General features: G+C 36.2%; 1 protein-coding gene across 1 annotated transcript in view; it reads left to right on the forward strand.

Annotated features, from left to right (window-relative positions):
- EYS (eyes shut homolog) overlaps positions 1-26,194 on the forward strand; it is a 1,965,296-nt gene that overhangs the window by 509,512 nt on the left and 1,429,590 nt on the right. The window contains 1 exon segment of the mRNA XM_066360293.1: positions 19,101-19,119. Coding sequence (XP_066216390.1) covers positions 19,101-19,119 — 19 coding nt within the window.

Here is a 26,194-nt window from a genome sequence, read left to right on the forward strand (position 1 = left end):
TGATTTTAATCTATTCAGCTATCCTTTTTTTATAAATTTTAATGGGGTGACATTAATAAATCAGGGTACATATGTTCAAAGAAAACATCTCCAGGTTATCTTGTCATTCAATTATGTTGCATACCCGTCACCCAGAGTCAGTTGTCCTCAGTCACCTTCTATCTGGTTTTCTTTGTGCTCCTCCTCTTTTCCCTCTCCCTCTCTCTCCTCTCCCCCCCGTAACCACCACACTCTTGTCCATGTCTCTTAGTCTCGTTTTTATGTCCCACCTATGAATGAAACCATGCAGTTCTTAGTTTTTTCAGATTTACTTATTTCACTGAGTATAATGGTATCAAGGTCCATCCATGTTGTTGCAAATGATCTGATGTCATCATTTCTTATGGTTGAATAGTATTCCATAGTATATATGTACCACATCTTCTTTTTTTGTTTGTTTTTTGTTTTTTTCATTTTTCTGAAGCTGGAAACGGGAGGCAGTCAGACAGACTCCCGCATGCACCCGACCGGGATCCACCTGGCATGCCCACCAGGGGGCGATGCTCTGCCTATCTGGGGCGTTGCTCTGTTGCATCCAGAGCCATTTTAGCACCTGAGACAGAGGCCACAGAGCCATCCTCAGCGCCCGGGCCAACTTTGCTCCAATGGAGCCTTGGCTGCAGGAGGGGAAGAGAGAGACAGAGAGGAAGGAGAGGGGGAGGGGTGGAGAAGTAGATGGGCACTTCTCCTGTGTGCCCTGGCCAGGAATTGAACCCGGGACTCCTGCACGCCAGGCTGACACTCTACCACTGAGCCAACCGGCCAGGGCCTGTACCACATCTTCTTTATCCAGTCATCTATTTAAGGACTTTTTGGTTGTTTCCATGTCTTGGCCACTGTGAACAATGCTGTAATGAACATGGGGCTGCATGTGTCTTTATGTACCAATGTTTTTGAGTTTTGGCTATCCTGTTTTATTACTGGAACATTTACTCAATTTATATTTAAAGTAATTATTGATAGATCTGTAGTTGTTGCCATTTTATTAATGTTTTCTGATTGTTTTTGTAGTTCTTCTCTGTTTCAATCTTATTCTCTTGTTCGGTTTTCTTGTATGTTGATGACTTTCTATAGTGTCTTACTTGGATTTCTATCTCTTTATTTCTTGCATATTATAGAGATTTTTGTTTTGTGGTTACCATATGCATCATATGTACAGAGCTATGTTTATAGCTACTTATTTTAAGTTGATGGTCACTAAGTTCAAACACATTTTAAAATCACTACCATTTTTTATTTACCCACTCCACGTGTATTTTTTTGTGTTTTACTTCTTTTATTATATTTAATATTTATTGATTTGAGAGGGAGAGAGAAATGAAGGGAGATAGATACATTGATTTGTTGTTTCACTTATTTTTATGCATTCATTGGTTGATTCTTATATCTGCCCTAACCAAGGATTGAACTCGCAACATTGACGTATTAGGACAATGCTCTAACCAACTGAGCTAACTGGCGAGGAAATACTTTGTTTTTACTTCTTTTGTGTATGTGTGTTTTTGTGTATCACTTAGTTTATTGTAGTGATTACACATGATTTTCCTACTTTAGCCTTTTAACCTTTTTATTGGCTCTATAGTTGGTTGATTCATTTCTTTTAGTATTTGCCTTTGTCAATGAGAATTTTTCTTTCTTCATTTTTTCTTTCATAATTTGGCCTTGTCTTTTCTACTTAAATAAGTTCTTTTAAGATTTTTTTAAATACTGGTATAATGGGTATGAACTCCTTTAGTTTTTTCTTTTTTGATAACTTTCATAAGTTTTAAATTGTGCATAATTTTAAACAGCAAGATAAAATGTCACATTATTTCTCTCTAGCCTTCCTGGGATGTGAATCATACTTTGTCCAGCATTTCTAAGCTGTATATAGTACCCGCTTATTAGGTACTTAGCAGCTTTCTCATACATCAGATTGCTTCAGTATCAACTTGGTGCTTGTGTTCAAATAACCCTTATTTTATTTAGTAATGGCCCCAAAGCTCAAGAGTCGTGATACTAGCAGTTTGGATATGCCAACAATTAGCTTTAAAGTGGAAAAGTAAAAAGTTTTCAATGTAATAAAGAAAAAAAAATGCATGCTGAGGTTATGAAGAACTATAGTAGGAACAAATATTCTGTCTTTGTAATTGTGAATAAGGGAAAAGAAATCCATGCTAGTTTTGCTGTCATGTATCAAGCTGCAAATGCTCTGACCCTGTGTGTAATATGTGCTTATTTAAGATAGAAAAGCATTATTTTTGGTCCTGGTCAGTTGGCTTAGTGGTAAAATATCATCCCAGAATGTGGATGTCCCCAATTCAATTTTTGGTCAGGGCACACAGGAGAAGCAACCATTCGTTTCTCCACTCCTCCCCATACCCTTTTCTCTCTCTTTTCTTTTTCCACAACCATGGCTCTATTGGTTTGAACTGCTTGCCTTGGGCCTTGAGAATGGCTCTGTGGAGTCTTCAACTCAGGCACTAAAAATAGTTTGGTTGTGAGCACGGCCTCAGATGGCCAGAGCATAGGCTCCATACCCAGGGGATCCCATTTGGGGTGCATGTGGGAATCAGTTTTTCTATCTTCCATCCTCTTACTTGGAAAAGAAGAAAAAAAAGCATTATTTTTGTGGGTGGATAACATGAACAAAATATGCGTTTTGATTGACAACAATGTGTTGCACCTATGCAAAATATTTAGCAAAGAATCCCCTGAAGTAAATGACACTAAGCCATTTATTGCAACCAAGAGATGGTTACACAGATTCTGGAACAAGTTTGAACTGAAAAATATAAAAACTACTGAAAAAAGAGAGACCACAGTTACATGACTTATAGAGTATATTGTTACCATTATTCTATTTTATTTGTTATTGGTATTAATCTCATACTGTGCTTATTTTATAAATTAAACTTTATCTTAGGTATGTATATATAGGAAAAAAATTCATAGTATATATAGAGCTCAGTACTATTCATGGTTTTAGTCATCAGCTGGAGGTCTTGGAATGTAAGCCCCAAGGACAAGACATGGCGGACTACTGAATGTGCAGAATAGATATTCACGGTGTAAAATTATAATTAAACCTGGAAATAACTGTGAAAAGCCATTAAAAAGACAGTAAAATGAGAATATAAAAACTAAGTAGCTTTGATTAATTTTAAGTTAGCAAGTAAATGTCAAAGCCAAAAATTAATTTGTGAAGAACAAAATTTGCAATATTTTTATGTGAATACTTTCATTCCCAATAAGTTTTCAAAGTAAGTGGTAGTCATCATTACAAAATTGTTTTTCAAGATTGGAAAATTTAATCCTCAATATATCTTTTAACTGATTAAGTAGACTTTGTTTTTTCAAACTTAATTATTTTTTATTCTTATTGCTCAAGATTTATGGTGTGGGTAATGGCAGTTCTTTAACTTACTTAACTGACAACACTGTATAAAATACATAGCAAACACAAAATAAAAAATGGATGAGACCTTCCACCACAACAAAACTGAAAGCTTCATGAAATAGTAGGAATTAATCTTATTCTAGCAAAAAGTGTCTTTCATTCTGGCTATACTATTACTTTCTTTCCCATTCTGTGTTTTCAGAATGCCATGATGATCTGACTTTTACTTACTAGTAACAATTGAGTCTAGAGTATATTGGAAAACAGTTAGCATGCTATATTAGTATTTGACATAAAAAGTAAACATTAAAATTAAAAAAAATGTTATATTGCTTTTATCCTTTGATCCTATCGACCACCCTCTCATTTTGCTGGCTTTATCCCTTGTTTGAAGGCAGCAAATTTTATTTAAAATACAATCCTAAAATACTATCCTAATCAATCACATAAATTTTATTTGTAAAATGAATATCGAATAGAATGTTGTGACCCCGGCTGGTTGTCTCATTGGTAGAGTCAGCCCGGCATGTGGATGTCTCGGTTTGATTCACAGTCAGAGCACACAAGAGAAGAGACTATTTGCTTCTCTACCCTTTCGCCTTTCTTCTTCTCTCTGGACCTCTCTCTTCTTCTCCCACAGCCATGGCTCGGTTAGAGAAAGTTGGCCCCAGACTCTAAGGATGGCTCCATGGCCTTGCCTCAGATGCTAAAATAGCTCGGTTGCTGAGTAATGGAGCAACAGCCCTATATGGGCAGAGCATCTCCCCATAGGGGGCTCGCTGGGTAGATCCTAGTCACATGCAGGAGTCTGTATCTCTGCCTCCTCGAACTCACTTAAGAATGAATAAATAAATAAATAAATAAATAAATAAATAAATAAATGGGATGTTGTACAGTTTTTCAACACTTTCTGAAAGTTCATGTTATGCCACTTACTTGTATGAAAAAGCCATTGTTCTAATGTAAGACTTTTATAAAAATAAAGTGGCTTAACATGAACTTTCCTACTTTCATTAAGTAGGAGATACTCTTAATGCTATTTTGTCTAATAAAAGGTATCGTAAGAACACTTTATTTTCAGTTAGAGGGAAAACATGTATCACTCAGAATAAATATGATGTAATTCTAATGTATAAAGAATATATTTAAATAACACTTTAAAATAATTTGCGTATCTCTGACAGACAGATTGCTGCTATCTAAACATCAATACAGTCAAAAATACAGCCCTGTTTACAACTTATTTGAAAGTGCTCAACCCTCAAGGTGATAGTGGTGAAAGCTATTTCTAAGGATGCTAAGGCAGATTTCCAGATGTGAAAATACAGTGGTACCTTGAGATATGAGTTTAATTCGTTCTGTTACCGAGCTTGTAAGTCAGTCAACTTATATATCAAACAAATCACTCCCATTTAAAATAACTAAAATAAATTTAATCCATTCCAGCCCTGTGAAACATCTCTAAACCATCCTAAATTATTTAAAAAGACGTTTTTAATTAAGAAACACACGTGTATACTTTACCAATACATAACAAAATATATGAAATAAAAGAAAAAAGTGTTATTTAGTACTGTATTCTTACCTTGGAGACAGACAAGTGTGGCTAACGGAGGTGAATGGCGGAGGAGGAGGGAGGGAGGAAGGATGCAGGCACTGTAGACACATAAACTAAAACTGCACTTTCTTAACACTAAATGTAAACTAAAACTACATTTTCTTTACTTTAAACAAAACTAATACTGCACTTTATTTCAAATGAAACCACAAAAACTTAATTGTAAAATAATGCAATTTCTTAACTTTAAACTTAACCTAAGCTTAACATTACATATTTTTCATTTAAGTATCACCAGTTTTTGCCTTTTTGGTTGCACTTTTGGCACTTTCACTTGCAGGACTTTTGAATAAAAATATTTCCAAAGAGGTTTGCTTTTGCCTGCCTTTTAAAATATTACAGAAATGTAACAAACAAGTGTCATTAATAAGTGCTGGAGCACCACCAGTTGAAACTTTTACTGGGTATTTCTTTTCAATGGAACTTGAATGCTTCTCCCACATTGTCAGCATGTCTTTAATTTCACTTGTAGAAATCAATTCCTCCGACTCTACCTCCTCCCCACTACTAATCTCTTGCAGAAGCTCCGTATGTTGTATCATCTCCTCCAACTCCTCAGTTGAGAGTTCCTCCTCATGTTCCTCGAGGAGCTCGTTACGTTACCCTCATCTACCTCCACACCCAATGACTTTCCGAGGGACACAATCTCCTCCAACGCTTCTACCTCGGTCTCGGTCTCTGGTTTGAATCCTTCGAAGTCCCTGTCTGCAACAACATCAGGCCATAACTTTTTCTAAGCCGAGTTCAAGGTTCTTCTTGTAACCTCTTGCCATGCCAAGTCAATAATGCACAAACATATCACGATGTTGTAGTGATCTTTCCATAACTCTCGAAGGGTTAGAATTGTATTCTCAGTCACCTCAAAGCAGCAGCAGAACAAGTGCTTTGTGTAAAGCTTTTTAAATTTGGAAATGACCTGCTGATCCATAGGTTACAAGATTGAACTCATGTTGGATGGGAGGTAGAGGACTTTCACAAATTTGAACTCATCGAGAATGTCATCTTCAAGACAGGTAGTGGGCTGGAGCATTATTAAGGATAGTAATGCTTTCATCAGGAGTTTATTTTCTTGAAGATATTTTTTCACTGCAGGATCAAAGATGAAATTTACCCATTCATAAAAAACTGTAGAAATCACTTGTAGAAATCAATTCCTTGTAGAAATCAATTTCACAAAACCATGCCCTAGCATGGTTTATTGGAGCACCATATAACCTGCAGGTTTTCTTTAAGAATCTTGTGAGTCTTAAAGGCTCTAGGATTTTCAGAATGATATACTAACAGTGACTTTACTTTACAGTCACCACTAGCATTTGCACACAATTCAAGGGTCAGACAGTCCTTCATGGGTTTAAGGCCTGGCAGCTTCTTCTCCTCTGAAGTGATGAAAGTCCTCTGGGGTATTTTTTTCCAAAACAATCCTGTTTCATCACAGTTGAACACTTGTTGGGGGATGTAGCCTTCCTTTGCGATAAACACAGCAAAACATGTGATGTACTCCTCAGCTGCCTTCACGTCAGCACTCGCAGCTTCACCATGCCTCATCACCCAGTGAATGCCAGATCTCTTTTTGAAATTTTCAAACCAGCTGTGACTTGCCTTAAACGTATCTTCTGCTGCCTCTTTTGAGGTAGATGGTTCTTTCTACTTTAAGTCATTATAAATAATACGTGTCTTTTCACATATTACAGTCTCCGTCACTGTATCTCCTGCTAGTTCTTTCTCTTTCACTCACACCAGCAGAAGCTTCTCCATTTCTTCATGGATATTTGTCCTTAATTGAGACAAAATTGTAGTTCCTTTTGCTGGATTTGCACTTTTGATGGCATCCTTTTGTTTAAGGATGGTACAAATTGTAGATGTATTGTGGTTGTACAACCTTGCAATTCAACCATTCGTACACCACACTCATGTTTTTCTATTATTTCATGCTTTACTTCTATAGACATCATTCTCTTCCTCTTCTCACCACTGTCATTTACACTCACTTTCTTCAACCCATGATAACACACAAAAAAAAGTTAGTAAAAAGTGCAAAAGTGATGCAAAAACGAGTACAGTGCATGAGATTCTACTTGATTCTGCGGGTAACATGTGAGAAAGAATAAGATGCTGGTGTTGTGCTGCCGATACTGGACCCCTGTGCCAATGCACCAACTAGTGGCAGATTTCTGAATCATGCCTCATATCTCAGAATTTTGCTCAGATCTTGAACAAAAATACGGACTGAGTCACAGCTCATATCTTAAAAATTTGTATGTCGGTCTGCCCATATCTCAAGATACCACTGTATCAAAAAGGAAGGTTACTTGCTTTGGCATGTTTTCAATATAAATCAAACTTTGATTTGGGGGGAAAGTATGAGGAATGGGTCCAGAATCAACAGAAAGAACAAGCATCTATTAAATTTTAAAGTTTCATGGGAACAACTAACACTCTCATTTGGTAAAACAATAACAACAGCAAAATCACCTTTAGGAAATGGGATGTTTTGCAGTGTTCACAGTTGTTATCCTAACCTATCTTTTCTTAAGGACAATCTTTTAGAAGATGTAAATAATTTCCAGACAAAGTCATGTTTTTAAGTGGATAGCTATGTGCCTGAATTTGAAATGATCCTTAATTTTTAGTGAATTCTATCACCTCTTCACAAAGTATCTTGTCTGTACCTTCTCATCAACATTTTCATTTTATCTGAATCTCTCACTCCTGTGTTGTGTCACTTTGCAGATAGGAGTCCCCAACGTGATGAGTACTAAGGAGCCTTTCTACAACGATGTAGCTGACAGTAACACAAGTATAATGTAAAATCACACAGTCTACTAAGACATCCCACATTCTCCCACTTTCTTCTCTAGCAAATCTTGCTCTAGATTTCTGCATGTTTAAAATGTGTTTTATTTTTTTCCTTAGAAATCCCATATCAAGCAGCAGTAAATCTTTATATGAACTGTGGTTTTTTCCCTATATATTGGTTTTACAAATTGCCAGAAATGCAACACATTTCTTTGAAACACATAAAAATTTTTATATAATTTTTGTTGAAATAAAGTTCTCTCAAAAGGAGAATTTCAGAAAGTATATAGATATTAAATTAACCAATATATCTCTAATAACCAATTAAAACATAGGGTGTGACCAATTTCTAATATTTCCTTATCTATAGTATCAAAAAGTAAGGCAATATTACACCTAAATTACTGTAACAGAAATTGTATAAACTAACACACGAAGGGAAATAATTTGTAAGGTGTGTTGCAATCAACTAACTTAATCCTGGCAAAACCTCAGATGTAGATTTTAAATACTCCATTTTTAAAGATGAACATACTGATGTTCAGAGTGGATGTTGAACACATAATAGAACTGAGACTTCTATTTGTCAAAATCTTCACCTTTATATATAATCTCCAACTTAAGGATCTGACCATGTTTGTTCATATTTACAACTTATTTTAATACTAGTAAGAAATCCTTTACCAACAATTCACTGCATACCCATTTACAACCATAAAAACAAGGTTCTTCTCATTCTTCAGCCCCATATTTATTAATTGATTTTATTATTTTGGGACTACCATTTGTTGCTGAATTTAGGTTCAGTTGCCTGCCACATGAGAATTTAATATTTGTGTGACAGGTGAAGGTGAAAAGGAAAGATGTTTATTCAGGAGTTTACAGCCTGAGAAGACGGGGGACTCCTGTCCTCAAAAACACATATTAACATCCTGACCAGGCAGTGGTGTAGTGGATCAAGTGTCGGACTTGGACACAGAGTACCCAGATTAGAAATCCTGAAGTCGCTGGCTTGAGTGCGGGCTCATTGGACTTAAGCGCAGGGTCGCTGGTTTGAGCAAGGGGTCACTCACTCTGCTATAGGCCCCTGGGTCAAGGCACATATGCAAAAGCAATCCATGAACAACTGAGCAGCCACAACAAATATTGATGCTTCTCATCTCTCTCCCTTCCTGTCTGTATGTCTCTATCTGTCCCTCTCTCTCTCTCTCTCTCTGTCACAAAAAAACAAATCAAAACCAAACCAAACCAAACACACATATAAGCAGCTCAGAAGCCTTGGCCAGAGGATAAGGGGAATTGGAAAGGGGAAGACCTCCTAGGGAGATAGATACCTGTACACTGTGCAGTAGTCGGTACTCTAGACTAAGCCCATCTCCTATGTCTGCTTTACTACTGCATATCTACATGCTGGGTAACCCGTTTTAGTTGTATATGCTATGAATGCTTCGAATAATGTCTCTAAATTCAATCAAACTCAAAGTCAATGACTAATATCTTACTCAAATTCTGCTTCTCCTGTTTTATACTTAACATTTTTGTTTTGAGGAAAACAATTTTTTCACTCTCTCTAACCCTTTTAGAATAACTCAGTATTAATATTATTAAAAATAAAAGTGGCTTCTTTTCATAAAATATCCTTTCTTTTAGTGTAGGACATTATCTTTAGGCTGACTTTTGTAAAACTATGAAACTCTATACGGAAAAGTTTCTTATTTGAATCTACATCAATGGACAACAAATAAACTAGTTTGAGAAAAAAAAACCCAGATGTCATTTTGTTAACATTAATCCATGTTAGAACTTCTAAATTTCTGCTCAATATTACTGTTAATGTTCATTTGCTATAGAAGATTTTAATGTGCTACTTTTTACATATGCAATATTATTATAATAAACACACTATAGTTTATTTTGAAAATTCTCAGTGCTCAGTGTTTTATATTTAGTATTCCACTTAAATGATCTGCAACAATAGTATGTATCAGTCAAGCCTACGAAATATATATAAAAAAGAAGTTTGCTAAAAAGAAATTAGTTATTTTCTTTGGCTTTTAAATTCATCAGATGAAAATTTGGAATATCAAAATAGTTTATAAATGTCTGTTAAGACATCTTGTCATTTGTAAGAGCCACAAGCTTTTAAAATTTATGTGGACATAACAATTAATTTCAAATAGTCATAAATTTTAGTGGTTAGGTTAGGCAAATGTGGGCGACTTATTCTGGTTACAAAAATTTATGAAAGTTGTAGAGTTAAAAAATGTGGTGGCATTTTCATTTTTGAAGGTTTACAGAAAAAATGAAAATTATATTTGAAATTTTATTTCTAGAAATATTTACCTTTTATCTTGTGTTTAGTATAATGGGAGAAAAAAGGAAATATTTATAGACAATGATGAATAATGGAAAGTTTTCTAGGTCGTTTTTATAACCTTATAAATCTAACGTGAGAATGTTTTGTATAAAATTATGTTTTCATTCACAGACTTCTTTCTACATGTAAATAGATGTATACTATCTGTTGGTTTTGCGGTGGGTTTTAGCATTTAAAATCACCCAAAATTTTATATATTTTATAATATTTTCTATTTTTCAGCTTTTATTATTTTGTGTCATGTGTGTGGGTGTGTTCGACTTTTCATGTTATTATCCAATCTTTTTGAAGTCAGAGTTCATATGATATAATTATGAAAAGTGCTTTGTATACATTGTGATTGCTCCAACATATAGTTAAGAGTATAGATTAAATTTTAGTTAAAATTTTTAATCTGTTCAAGTAATTATAACATAGGGCTTTAAGATTGGCCTTATTATGCAACTAACCTCCAAGCGAATCTAAATAGTACTTTAATTGCAACATAATTAATATGAGTGTGATATAACAATTTACACAAAATTACATATCTTATTTTATTGATATATTATTTTATTTTGTATTATTTGCCAATGTTAAGTCTGCAGACTATGTTCATTAATGTCTTTAATAACATTGAAAAAATAACCTAAATTATTTATATTCTTCCATAAAACTGAAAGATTTGTTGTATAATCCATCATTGCATTTTTTGATAATTATTAAAAATAGGTTTTTAAATGTTTTGCATTTTGGAGACTATAATACTTTAACATGACCAATATTATATGTCAACAAAAAATTATTGGTGTTCAATAATAGTACATAGTATTTTTTGTTACATTGGTTTGGTGAGTCTCCTATTCTATTATGATTCATAGTCTATTCTTCTGATTTATATTTTGGAGAGATTTGTAGATTTACACTGATATAACAGGAAGTGTTCTGTGTCTCACTGACTCCTATTAAATATCTTATAGTTCTACAGAACATGAGCTATAAACCATCATATTTTTTAGGAAGCATTTTCCAAAAGAACCAAAGACATAAAAAATCAATGAAATTTAATATTTTCTATAATATAACAAGCAGTGAGGCTATCACAGCATCACATAATTTTAGGAAAGGTTGAGATTATTTATTCTAACATGTAGGCTAATATGATAGAATCCTTTGCAAGAATCCTGGCAAGATAACTTCTCCTTTCTCTTTTATTATTCTCATCATAAAGCAGCAAAGTATAGTGTGGGATATTTCAATTAAAATGAATATTTCTTCATATAAGCTGTATATAAAATTATAAAGTTTTCTTTAGATTTTCAGGCTTTAGGACTTATATTACTTTCTTAGATAATACAACATAAATTTGAGCCTTTGACCACATTATATTTTTTTTCTTTTTTTTTCTTCTTTTTTTTTCTTTTTTTTTCTTTTTTTTTTTTTTACAGAGACAGAGCAAGAGTCAGAGAGAGAGAGATAGATGGGGACAGACAGACAGGAACGCAGATAGATGAGAAGCATCAATCATCAGTTTTTCATTGTGGCACTTTAGTTGTTCAATGATTGCTTTCTCATATGTGTCTTAACTGTGGGGCTATAGCAGACCAAGTAACCCCTTGCTCAAGCCAGCAACCTTGGGTCCAAGCTGGTGAGCTTTGCTCAAACCAGATGAGCCCACGCCACTTGAGTTGGTGACCTCAGGGTCTCGAACCTGGGACCTCTGCATCCCAGTCCAATGCTCTAACCACTGCGCAACCGCGCAGTCAGGCACATTATATTCTTTTATGTTCTGATAACATAGGTGATACATTTTGTATCACCTAAGTTTTTATAGCAATGCTAAAGGCTTTATTCTCTTCCTAAGTTCAATATCAAAATATCCTAACTATGTATTATTTGATACAGTTTTAATACAGACCTGTTAAGTCCTTATCACCTCAGGTAAATGTTCTTTAATATGTTCTCAATAAATTCTTAACCAAAATGGGGAAATGTGTCTCAGACGTTGTTTGATCAGCACATATGAAATTAGTGCTCTTTACACTAAAGCAGTGGTCAGTGACTAACCTCAGACATTTATTGCATTTGCTTACTTTTTTTTTTTTTTTTTGTATTTTTCTGAAGCTGGAAACGGGGAGAGACAGTCAGACAGACTCCTGCATGCGCCTGACCGGGATCCACCCGGCACGCCCACCAGGGGGCCACGCTCTGCCCACCAGGGGGTGATGCTCTGCCCCTCTGGGGCCTCGCTCTGCCGCGACCAGAGCCACTCTAGCGCCTGGGGCAGAGGCCAAGGAGCCATCCCCAGCGCCCGGGCTATCTTTGCTCCAATGGAGCCTTGGCTGCGGGAGGGGAAGAGAGAGACAGAAGAGGAAGGAGGGGGTGGGGGTGGAGAAGCAAATGGGCGCTTCTCCTATGTGCCCTGGCCAGGAATCAAACCCGGGTCCCCCGCACACCAGGCCGACGCTCTACCGCTGAGCCAACCGGCCAGGGCCGCATTTGCTTACTTTTTTTTAAAATTGTGATGGCTTCATTCAATTATATTAAGCAATTAATTAAAAATATTGTTTTTGTCCTTTGAGCTGTTCAATTATATAATCCTTCATATTCTTTACTTGAATAGCTGATTGCCATATTAAGATTATAAAATAATGAATGTTTTACTAAAATTATGGAATATTTTTAAAGCTTAAAAAAAGAAATATCGGCCTGACCTGTGGTGGCGCAGTGGATACAGCGTTGACCTGGAAATGCTGAGGTTGCCGGTTCGAAACCCTGGGCTTGCCTGGTCAAGGCACATATGGGAATTGATGCTTCCGGCTCCTCCCCCCTGTCTCTCTCTTCTCTCTGTCTCTCTGTGTCTCTCTCTCTCTCTCCTCTCTAAAATGAATAAATAAAAATAAAAAATTTTTAAAAAATTAAAAAAAAAGAAATATCATACATATATTAGTTCAGTAACTCCATAACTAGTATTAACATGTAGGTATACTTTAGTTAATTTTCTCTATTTCAGGTAGCAGAATGGAAATAATATGGGTGTTTGGACTATCTAAATGACAGTTTTTAGTAAACATTCTTATGAGCATATCTCTGCCCCTCTGTGCAAGTCCAGGACTAAAAAACTCAAAATTGTACTGGTGCAAGGCTTTAAGATGATATCAGTGAGTGCATCTGTTCTATATCAGCTAACCTTCAAGCAGGGTTTTCAAAGAACTCACATTTCTATTTTTAGAAGACTGAGACTAGTCAAAGGTTTTCTATGTCTCTATTTACCTTCTATGAGTTAATAGATTTACCTTAGAATTATTTTAATCAAAATTACAAATTTTTATAAAAATAAATTGTCAATTCAATTGTGATATTGAGGAAGAATACCATGCCTACTGGGTCTTTATGTAAGAGCAAAATGCAGCATTAAAAGTCAGTTTGTTATTTGCTCTGTCTATAAGATTTATCTCAAAGAGGTAAATTGAGAGTTTTGGGGAATTTTTATGATAATATGTCTTTATGATATTATTATCATTTTCTAAACTGATACATTTTTTAACCTGCAGTGTTCATTGTATATAATAGTTTAAGCTAATGTGAAGTAAACTGAAACAATTCTTTTTAATAGAAAAAATCAAATTTTAAAATAAAGTTTTTTCTACCTATCTTTTAAAAATATTTGCAGTCATATGTAAAATTATATCATGTCAGGAAATATTTAAAGGCAAATTTTTTAACTTGATTGGGTGGATTTTTTTTACCTTTACACTTTCATGAACATTGTGTGTGTGCATGAGGTATAATGATCACTTTCCATCTTGCCTTGGGAGTGGGTGGTAAGGCTTTTTACATTTTATTTGTTTTGTTTGTTTGTTTGTTTGTTTTAATGAATTACTTTCATTCAGTTATTTTCAGCACCAGGAATTGTCTAATGCAAAACTAAGGTAGTGTGGTACTTTTTCCAAATAAGTAGAAATACACATTTGGCATTGTAGAATCTTACATTTTAAATACTTTGTGTTTGTGTTTAACTTCACTATCATGGATAGCATAATAAACTTAAAGTGAAACCAGTGAAAATTTAAAAGTTAACTTCTAGGCCACAAAAAAAAGATCAGCTATTAATGTAAGAATTATTATTATATTACATGGATATCATGAAGATTATTTAATAGATTAGCTATAAATAATCCATGATTGTGCTTTATGTACATTTCTGGAAAAGGGAGGAAGGATAGAAATTGTAAAGGCAATTAAAAAAGTGCATGAGACCTAATAATTATGAAATAAGTAATAGCTTACTACTATTTTTGAGAAACTGGTTTGGTCTGCATTGCTAATTTTACACATACTTTTCTGAAGCTGCCCACAACGGTTTCAAACCATAAATTGAAGAAACAAATCATTAGTGACATCGCCTTGTAACTCTCACTGGCTCTGGGGCTCCTATTCAGATTTAATGAGAATTATGACTAAATTATTCATTGTCTGTGGGAGTTGCTCTGAGGAGAGAAAGTAGTTGAAAGTTTCACAAGAGAGAGATTTGCTGCTTAAAATATTGAAAGTATTGGAAAAAAATAATGATGGAAGCTTTATTGTTTGGGGAATCTCATTGTTTCTTAAAATGTATTCCTAATTTCTGCCACATTATTAGCTATGCAAAAGTTATAATGCAACTTTCTGAATAAGTGAAAATAGAAAACCCATACATTTTGCCCTGAAGTCCTGTGTTTAGTGATTTACAGATTTCTATAGCCTTGATAATTTGTGGTAGGTAATTCTATTCTGTTGCCTTGTTATTGGTTTTATGTATTAAAATGTAACATGGCTTTCCTCTGATTACCAGTATTTTTACACAGTTTAAATGAGAGGAAAGAAGGCACTTTTCAGTGTTTGAGCTGTTGAAGTTATCTGTGGTTTAGACATTTTGGTAACCTTGTAGTACAAGTCTGGTAGTTATTTTATGGCCTTTTAAATTGGTATACTCTAGTTCATTAAACTGACCTATTTAAAGAAATTGCAATAAATTCTTTGAATTTTTAATCACCACCAAAAAGCAAAAAATTTTAGTGTTGCTAGAGCACCTAGCAACACTTTCACTGTAATCTTCGTCACAATAAGTCCCCTTCTGATCCTAGGAAATGGTTTATATAATATCCTATATGAAAATAGCAGTTTACTTTTAAAAATTGACTTTCTTTTTTTTACATAATAATAAGCTCTGTGCACTTTATATCATACAAATAGAATTACTTTCTGTTATGTGATTCTGTGTATGTGTGCGTGCGCGCGCGCACGCGCGCGCGCGCGTGTGTGTGTGTGTGTGTGTGTGTGCGCGCGCACGCGCTTTCTAAAGCTTCTAAAAATCTAACATCTTCACAGAGGGGTTCTTTGGTAATTGACTCATTTTGCTGTTCTCTGAATTGAGTCACTCATATTAAGAAGATGTCCCTATAATTATTTTATTATCATTGGCTTGTTATAAAAATAGTTCCTGCAGGTAAAAGGAAGTTTTTCATTTTTAAGAGGTTGCATTAAATGATATTTGCTTTTTCTCTTCCATTTTATTGCATACAATTCAAGGAGTACACATTGTAGCTATACTTTTTTTTTTCAGAGCTAAGGCTTAGTATGTTTTATTTAATTCCTTCTCAATATATACACCATCAAAGCAAGTTGTCCCAACAATTAAATATCCTGAGTGAAGGATTCTTAGAAGTGTAACAAGAATCAAGAAGATAAGATTTAATGTACTAAAATTTGAGAAATATTATAATCTGTGAAATAACTTTCTTTAGAATAACTAAATATTGTAGTTAGGTGGAGATTATTATAGATGAGCTTGTTTTTTTCCCAAAGTCACACTTTGCCTTTAAAACATTCCATGAATTTTCATATTTCAGGTTCCTTTGTTGTTGTTAACTCAAAGTAGTTCTTTTAACATTGGTAAAAAATAACCAAAATTGAAAGACATGGTTTATGCTAGCTGGTTTATTATGACTCTATGTGGAAAAGAGAATACTAAAGAGAAGTAAGTTTATACTTCATTTCCTATTTTTATTATAATGTATATCAAGATTTAAATATTTGAAAATTGCCTGACTGGTGGTGGTGCAGCAAATAGAGCATTGACCTGGAATGGTGAGAACCCAGGTTCAAAACCCTGAGGTAGCTGGCTTTAGCATGGGCCCACCGGCTTTAGTGTGGGCTCACCAGCTTGAGCACAGGGTCACTGGCTTGAGTGTGGGATCACAGACATGACCTCATGGTTCCTGGCTTGAGCCCAAAGGTCGCTGTCTTAAAGCTCAAGCTTGCTCACTGAAGCCCAAGTCACTGGCTTGAGCAAGGGGTCACTGGCTCAGCTGGAGTCCCCCAGTCAAGGCACATATGAGAAAATAATCAATGAACAATTAAGGTGCCATAACAATAAGTTAATACTTCTCCTCTCTCTCTCTCACACACACACAAATAAAATTTAGAAAATAAAATATAATTAAAATACATTTATATTTATATATTTGATCATATAATAGTTAACTATTTATACAGATATTTAAAATTGCCATTATCTATGCTATCATGACATTTGCTTATGCATTATGTCTAATGGGCAGATTAGGAATGTTTAACGTAGACATGAAGTATTCTCCGTAGCGCAGATATAGCGCTTGCCTGGCTCCTGACTGCTTCCAATCTGATTTCACAAAGATTAAGATACAGGCAGTCCTTGGGTTACAACAGTCTCGACATACAATGCTTCAAGTTTAGTATGCTCACTCCCATTAAAACATAAAAAAAAATGAGACATGAGCATTTTGGCTTATGCCATTAGTGTCGTACTTATGGATTTCGTGGGTGAACTAGTTTGCGTGCAGCAGAAGAATATGTGTTAACGTGGCGTATGAGTGAGGGAGCTGACGTCCCCCAGTATGCTTACCTACACCACTCTGTATGGTTAAAATCCCAAGTATTCCATTAATGTTGATCTGTTCGGCAAATTTTTGGACTTTCTAATGGCTCTTAAATGAAACTCAGAATCTTCAGATGGTAGTGCTTTGAAGAGTAGGAAAACCATCACAGTAGAAGTGAAATTAGACATTATAGAGAGACCAGAAAAAGGATAATCAGCAACGAACATCGGCCACATGCTAGGCCTTAGCCACTCTTCTGTATCAACAGTTATCAAGGATAAAGACCATGTCCTGCCCTGGCCGGTTGGCTCAGCGGTAGAGCATCGGCCTAGCGTGCGGAGGACCCAGGTTCGATTCCCGGCCAGGGCACACAGGAGAAGCGCCCATTTGCTTCTCCACCCCTCCGCCGCGCTTTCCTCTCTGACTCTCTCTTCCCCTCCCGCAGCCAAGGCTCCATTGGAGCAAAGATGGCCCCGGCGCTGGGGATGGCTCCTTGGCCTCTGCCCCAGGCGCTAGAGTGGCTCTGGTCGCAATATGGCGACGCCCAGGATGGGCAGAGCATCGCCCCCTGGTGGGCAGAGCGTCGCCCCTGGTGGGCATGCCGGGTGGATCCCGGTCGGGCGCATGCGGGAGTCTGTCTGACTGTCTCTCCCTGTTTCCAGCTTCAGAAAAATGAAAAAAAAAAAAAAAAAAGAAAGACAAAAAAAAAAAAAAAAAGACCATGTCCTAGAGCAGTGGTCGGCAAACCGCGGCTCGCGAGCCACATGCAGCTCTCTAGCCCCTTGACTGTGGCTCTTCCACAAAATACCACATGCCCGCATGCAGATACACATAGCGGGGTGTTGGTGGGTCTGGCGACCGGAGATGTGGCGCAGGTGGGCCCCGGGATATGCAGCGGGGGGAGACACATGCAATTCATGCAGGAGTTGAGTGAGCCAGTCAGTCAGCAGTCTCATGTGCAGTGGTTAGTGCGAGTCGCGTCCGCAAATCGTGTGCAGGTGACAAGAGTATCTACTCGAAGCATAAAGTTGCCTGTATTTTTCCAACCAGCTGCAGATCCTACAGGTATTTTTGTCATCAATTTAAGAATTGTAATTATTTTGTGTTGGTAACATTATTATTATAAAATGAAACAATTTTTAGGTGCCCTGTCTGACATGGCTACAAAGAAGAAGTAAAGAAGAATGGAGTACCCTAATTAAGTTAATAAAAATGTACCTACCTGTATAGTTTAAGTTTAAAAAATTTGGCTCTCAAAAGAAATTTCAATTGTTGTACTGTTGATATTTGGCTCTGTTGACTAATGAGTTTGCCGACCACTGTCCTAGAGCATGTAAAGAGATCAGCGCCTATTAAATCAACTGTGATTACTAAACAGTGAAGTGGCATGATGATTGAGAAGGAAAGATAGCTAGTTTTGTGGCCAGAAAACCAGTAGCAGCAATATATACCAGTCAGTCTAGTGTTGATTCAGGAAAAGGCTAAACAGTTATTTGAGGCAGTAAAAAGTGAAAAGGGGGAAGGGAGTGAAGAGTTTGTGGCTAGTACAAATTGGTTCATGCATTTCAAAGCTCAGCCAATTTCCATAACTGTAAGTAAGGTGCAGGGTGACGCTGCCATTGGGGATGAGAAAGCAGCATGCAAATTTCCTAGGGTGGCTGAATTAATTAAAGAGTGGGCTACTGTGTTGAACAAGTGTTCAATGTTTACAAGACAGGCCTCTTTTGGAAGCATATGTCTAACAGGACCTACATCACCAAGAAGGAGAGGACAGCACCGGGCCACAAAGCTGGCAAGGAGAGACTGACTGCTTCTTGGGGGAAGTGCTGCAGGTGACTTCAAACTCAAGCTTCTGTTGGTGTGCCAGACAGAGAATCCAAGGGCACTAAAGGGCATTTGGAAGGGTCAACTGTTTGTCTGGAGGTCTAACAAGAAGGCATGGGTGACACTTCAGATTTTTGAGGAGTGTTTTTCCAGCCATTTTGTGCCAGCAGTGAAGGACTACAGTGTTAGCAAGGGGTTACCTATTCAGGTGTTGCTAGTGCTGGACAATGCCCCTGGTCACCCAGCCCACTTGAATGACTTTAACCCTAATCTCAAGGTGGTTTACCTTCCACCTAATACCACTGCCCTTTTATAGCCCATGATCCAAGGTGTCATTGCCTCCTTCAAGGCCTCGTACCTTCGGAAGACATTTGCTATGGTCCATAATGCAACTGAGAAGCACAATAACCTCAAAGACTTTTGGAAGTCATATAACATTTACAATGCTGAACAAAACATTGCTTTTGCCTGGGATGAAGTGAGGCGAACAGACTTAAATAGTACGTGGAAAAAACTGTTTGTGTATGACTTCCATGGCTTTGAGGAGTCAGTGGAAGCTGTAACAGAAAAGGTAAATAGCTCAATCTGGAGGTAGAGTCTGAGGTTGTCCCGGAGCTACTAGCATCATCTGCTGAGGACCTCATTCTGCTGGAGAAGCAGCTGATTGAAAAAGAACAGACAGAAACTCCACAACTCAAGAGATTACTTCCAAGGGTTTAGCAGAAGTTTTTTCTATTGTAGAAGATGGGTTGGCAGAATTTCAGGCTGAGGACCCAGTGGTGATAGATTTAGTAAATCTACAGAGCTGTTATGGATGACTTGCAATGCTATATGCAGATTTTGGAATAGAAGAAGTCATCAACCTTCCAGACTAGCCTGGACCAGTTCTTTAACAAGGTAGAGAGGCCTGCAACAGGTCCTGTACCCTCTACATCAGCTGCTTCTCAAGATAAAACACCAGTAGTACAGATAGAATCATCCCCAGCATCTCCTGCATGTTCCTTAGGCAATCCTGATTCACCTGACCCAGGATCTCCAGCACCTTCTGCAGGTTCTCCTGCCTCTCCAGCTTCCTCCTCCCAATAGGTCACTCTCTCCCACCTTGCAATGCCTCTTCCAGTATGCATGCCAACCACAGCAATAAAGGACAGAGATTTTCTTTTAAATTCATTTTTTGTCATTTTTTCTGTTACTACAGCACAGTGTGCAGTATAGTATATTGACGTCCTTTTCCTTTTTCTGTGGCTTAGTTGTGTTTTTATGTTCTAGATAATAATTTTACAACTGTGTTAGAATAGGTAAGTGACTTAGGCGAGGGTGTGTTTCAACTTACACCAAAATTCGGGTTATGTCACTGTCATAGGAACAAAGCTGTGCTGTAACCTGAAGATCCCCTGTAATGAATAAGTCAAAAATAATAGAATGGGCCCTGGCCGGTTGGCTCAGCGGTAGAGCGTCGGCCTGGCTTGCAGAGGACCCGGGTTTGATTCCCGGCCAGGGCACATAGGAGAGGCGCCCATTTGCTTCTCCACCCCTCCCCTCCTTCCTCTCTGTCTCTCTCTTCCCCTCCCGCAGCCAAGGCTCCATTGGAGCAAAGATGGCCCGGGCGCTGGGGATGGCTCCTTGGCCTCTGCCCCAGACGCTAGAGTGGCTCTGGTCATGGCAGAGCGACGCCCCGGAGGGGCAGAGCATCACCTCCTGGTAGGCAGGGCATCGCCCCTGGTGGGCGTGCAGGGTGGATCCCGGTCGGGTGCATGTGGGAGTCTGTCTGACTGTCTCTCCCCGTTTCCAGCTTCAGAAAAATACAAAAAAAAAAAATAGAATGCACTTCTTTATTATATAAAAATATTAATTATAGAATATAATTGAAAAATAATATATGAATTTCAAAAAAAGCCCCTCTTCTTAAATGCCATCTCTTAGCAATTGAAATATACTAGTAAATAAATATAAAATCAGTGATGTCTTTTTCGGGAATAATTGTAAAGGAAAAAAAAACACTGCAATGGCAACTAAGAAGGATATAGTTGAAGAAAAATTCAAGTAATAGGCTACTTTATAGATTTTTTGAAAATAAAGTTTTAGATTAGTATCTACCAACTCAGAAGGGCAGTTTATCATATGAGAAAAGCAATCTGCAATAGCTAGCACAATCCTCTTCTTGTGAAACTAGAATTGGGGTAGTTTTACTGCTAATATGATATCTTACTTTTTGCAACAACATGGATGGACCTGGATATTATTTTGCTAAGTGAAATAATTCAGTCAGAAAAAGACAAGTACCATATGATTTCACTTATATATGGAATCTAATGAACAAAAACTAACAAACAAAGTAGAAACAGACCCAGAAATACAGAGAACAGACTGACAGCTATCAGAGGGGAAGGGAATTAGTAGCAGGTAAAATAGAGGAAGGGTTTAAACAACAAAAAAAAAATCAAGCTCATAGAGAGCATTGTGGTGATTATGGGAGTACAGGGGGGTAGAGGAGGTAAAAAGGGTAAAGTTGGATAAATGGTGATGGAAGGAGACTTGACTAGGGGTGGTGAACACACGGAGCAGTGTACTGATGCTGTATTATGGAATGGTACACCTGAAAGCTATGTAACTTTATTAATTAATATCAACCCAATATAGTCAATCTAAAAAAGAGAGGGAGAAATTCACTTTTCAGGAAGAGGGGACTACCTATACGTCAATTCTGCTTTGAACAGTTCAAAAAGCTGAAAAATTATTAAAATGTGTTTTAAAATATAAGAGAATTAAAATAGCAGTGATTTTTACCAAACCAAAGTGTTAAAAAATGCAGATGTCCGGAGTGAAATGTGATGGTATTCACTTTGGCATTTGTCAATTTTGAAAATGTTGCCTATAAGGTTAAGGGACTGAACAGCACTGATAACAGCCCCAAAGGACAGGGTGGGTGTAACATTTTTGGATACCGAATAAATATTGTATAGTAAAACCCCTTCCTTAAATGCACAAAACTTCAAAGGGACAATAGAGAAAGATTGTCTAAAAAATAGATAAACACTAATATGGATTGCAGGCCCACTTCAGACTGTTTCAACTCTTGAGATGAGATTATGGTGATACCACTGCTACTGAATTTACTTGTCTTCCAGAAACAAACAAATAAAATTTGAAGAACGATAACTGTATCCCATGCTTCACACAATGTCTACAAAAACTTTTGAAAGTGCCTTGTCAACAGCAGATTCATAAATATCCATAGACATGAGAAGAAAAGACACTTGTTTTTGAACAGATATAAAATAAAGGACCGTGGCAGTGTCTAGGAGCTCAGATATTGGAGTTAGATTTTCAAATAAGTATGATTTCTCTCTTCAGAGAAATAGTGGCAAGACTGAGAAGCTGTAATAAAATCAAGTGAAAATTCAAAAATTGGAAAAAAATAATCAAAACAATGAAATAAAAACTAAATATAGAAATATAACATCAAATGAAACAGCTAAAAATATATGTTAATGAATCATAGTACTCTAGAATGCTCAAGCACTTAAATAGTTGGAACTATATAAGATAAGGTAAGATATAGATATTTATAGATATTTAAAAGGCATTTTATTCAGGTAATGGAATTCTAAAAGGAAAGGTGATAACAAATGGTGTATAACCAATATTTGGAAAGATAATGAACAAAAATTGCACTAAAGGAATAAACAATCTCAAATCAATTTCAAGAAGTTATATAAACCAGAAGAAAGGTTTAAAATACCTCTGTTGGCCCTGGCCGGTTGGCTCAGCGGTAGAGCGTTGGCCTGGCGTGCGGGGGACCCAGGTTCGATTCCTGGCCAGGGCACATAGGAGAAGCGCCCATTTGCTTCTCCACCCTACCCCCTCCTTCCTCTCTGTCTCTTTCTTCCCCTCCCACAGCCAAGGCTCCATTGGAGCAAGGATGGCCCTGGGGCGCTGGGGATGGCTCCTTGGCCTCTGCCCCAGGCGCTAGAGTGGCTCTGGTAGCTGCAGAGCTACGCCCCTGAAGGGCAGAGCGTTGCCCCTGGTGGGCGTGCTGGGTGGATCCTGGTCTGGCGCATACACGAGTCTGTCTGACTGTCTCTCCCCGTTTCCAGCTTCAGATTTAAAATAAATAAATAAATAAATAAAAATAAAATACCTCTGTTTATCTTTCCCCCCGCTATTTTGGTATCTATCTGTGTGTATATACTCTACGTAGCTACTTGTTGAGAGTCCCTGGTCATTTCACTACTTAAAACTAAGAGAAAGTAAATTTTTTAAAAAAATTTTCTTATGGTATAATTTACATAACATAAAATTCACTCTTTTACAAAGTACAATATAATTATTTTTAGTAAATTCACAGTCATACAGGTCTCACAGCAATTTAATTCCAGAACATTCTCATAAATTCTAATTTTCCTTCACCTCCGCTCCTGGCAACTACTTTTCTACATTGATTCTACAGATATGTCTATTCTATATTTTATGTCTATATTTATAAAACTGAAATCATACAGCACATGCTCTTTCGTGTCTATCATTTTTCACTCAACATAACTTTTTTCAAGTTTCATTTATCTTATTAGTTTTGTGTTAGATATATGATTTTATTTTTATTTTTTAGTTATATTTCTAGGGATGAGATTGCAAGGACAAGACATTTGGATTCTATGTAATTTTCATGTGTTAGAAATGGTATTCAACTTTGGATTCTTTTTCTTCAACCTTTTAAAAATGTAAAAATAATTCTTAGCTCACAGACAGTACTGAAAATAGGCAGCAGGCAGTCCATGGTTTGCTCAGCCTTGCTCTGCCCACCTGAAGGAGAATAGCTACTCTGGAAATTTCTCTCAGGCAGTAAAAACATGCCTTATATACTCACTGCACCCAACTGTGCACCTGGCCAGGAATTCTTTCTTTAAGGGTAAGAAAGATATTTCCAGTATTAGAATTGTAAAATATAAAGACTGAATTTTAATATTTTGCACATGGGAGGCATACGAGTAATTTTCATTCTTTGTTTAATTTCATACTAGAGTGTTTAATTTTATTAAAATATGGTAATTCAGCTTTGATTTAGTTTTCTTTTATAGTTAAAATACATGCTGTTAAATGGAAATGTTCTTATACCTACAAAATGTTTATATGTGTTAAAAAGAAGAGGTTTTCTTATCTGTTATAAAAATACATTTTAAAATTCATAGGAGAAAATAAAAACTGACAAAAGCAGTTAAAGTCAGATAAAAATAAACACTGAAAAGAGAACTGAAATAATGGAACCCAAAAAGTACAAAATGAGATTTTGAAAATCAGAGTTAGGAAACGACAATGAGATCTTTGGAACCAGAAATTATTACGGCTGCAATACAGACCATTAAATTTCAACAATTTAATTTGGAAGGAATTAGATTGCTGGTAAAATAAATATTGTTTTGGAAAAATTAAAGAGTATAAAGAATACAATAAAATAATGTTCAGCTGGGAAAAATAAACACAAGAGGGGGTCACATTTCAGTAAAGAGAAGGGATTTAAGACTTCTGTGCATAGGCCAAGGATGATGGGCATTGTTATTAGAATAAAATATTTTCAGATGCTGGCTTGCCTTTAGAAAGAGGCATCTCATTTCAAATTCAAAATCTCATTTAAATTTTTAGCTTTAGGGAACAGGTCAACTCAAGCTATTAGATGAACTATCTAAAAAAATTATCATCATTCACCACTTCTTGACAGAAGGACTATTTAAGGGAAGAAAATACACAGTAGTTATATAGTAGTCATAAAGTAGTATTTTGAGAATCTATTAACTGAGAAAACGTAATTTGAAGCAACACATCTTATTGTGTGTGTGTAGTGTATGTGTGTGTGTGTGCTTGTCAATCTTGAAATATCAATTCAAAGCATAGATCTGCAGTCTTAGGCTTGAAGCAGATAACTAAAGCCAAATAGAAATTACCTTTCTATTGGAAAATAAGAAGTTGAACTGTTTATTGCCAGGCAGTTACCAGGAGTTTTCTTTTATATCCTCTATGTCCCAAATTTTTCTTGAATTTGTGTGTGTTTGTGTGTGTGCTTATCAATGTTGAAATATCAATCCAAAATTTAGATCTGCAGTCTTAGGCTTGAAGCAGATAACTAAAGCCAAATAGAAATTACTTTTCTATTGAAAAATAAGAACTTGAACTGTTTATTGCCAGGCAGTTACCAGGGGTTTTCTTCTATATCCCTTATATCCCAAATTTTTCTTGAATTTCAAACTCGAGAAGCTAAAACCTTAGGCTTCATCTATATTGAGCATCATTGCATTTAAATGCTGTCACATTGCTTATCTCATTTGTCCTCTGCAATCCTGAGAAATGGAAAGCACTGACATTATCATCTCTAAACATGAAGACACAGATTTAAAGGCCAAGTGTTTTAGTCAAACTCAGTTGGTAATTGGCAAGGCAGAATTCAGCTTGCTAGATTTGAAAGCCTATGATCTTTCCATTAAAAAAACAACAACACTGCTTTCTACTGCTAATTTATATTCCCTGCAGTGTATAGCACAGTGATTTGCCTGTATGAGATGTTTAATAGTTAAATGATGAATAATAAATTATATTTGTTAGGGCTTTGTTATTTAACAAAATTTTCACGTATATCACTCAAGATTTATATCAACAATTTGAGAAGGTAAGGAGACTTAAAATATCTCAATTCACTCAGAAAACATTTTATTTTAGAAAGTTTGATGATTCTTTTTGCAAGAGCACTCAGATATAAATAAAGTATTCTAGGATTTGATCTCTGTTCCTCTAGTTTCAACTATATCAAGCTTTTTATCACAATGTGGTACCTGTCAATGTGTTTGCATTAATTTTTTTATAAATCTTTATGACTGTATTTTTAAAATATTTTCATATGCATTTTATCAGTGACATAACATCTCTTTTAGATAGGTGTTGGTCAAATAAGTTTTTAAATATGATATATATGTTTGCTTGCTTATAGTTTGTATTGGGTCTGGGGGACAGTCTATAAGCAGGCCAGATCATTATAGCATAAGGCTTAGTTTTAAGACTAAGCTTTTCCCCACACCCTTGACTGATTTCATGATGTGGGGTGGTGCACTCTCATGAGGAATCCCATTATGCTTCAGATAAGTGACTTTGAATCAGAGACTTCCTTATTTGTATATTGGATTAAAGGTTGTGATTTCTACACTATAAAGTGGGGCAGACGGGGATTTTATAATAAATAATCCATTATTCAAATTTGATCTTTCCCTTGATCTCTAATTTGACAATTTCTTATTGAA

Source organism: Saccopteryx leptura, chromosome 1 (genome assembly GCF_036850995.1).
Source record: "Saccopteryx leptura isolate mSacLep1 chromosome 1, mSacLep1_pri_phased_curated, whole genome shotgun sequence".
Classification (NCBI taxonomy): domain Eukaryota; kingdom Metazoa; phylum Chordata; class Mammalia; order Chiroptera; family Emballonuridae; genus Saccopteryx; species Saccopteryx leptura.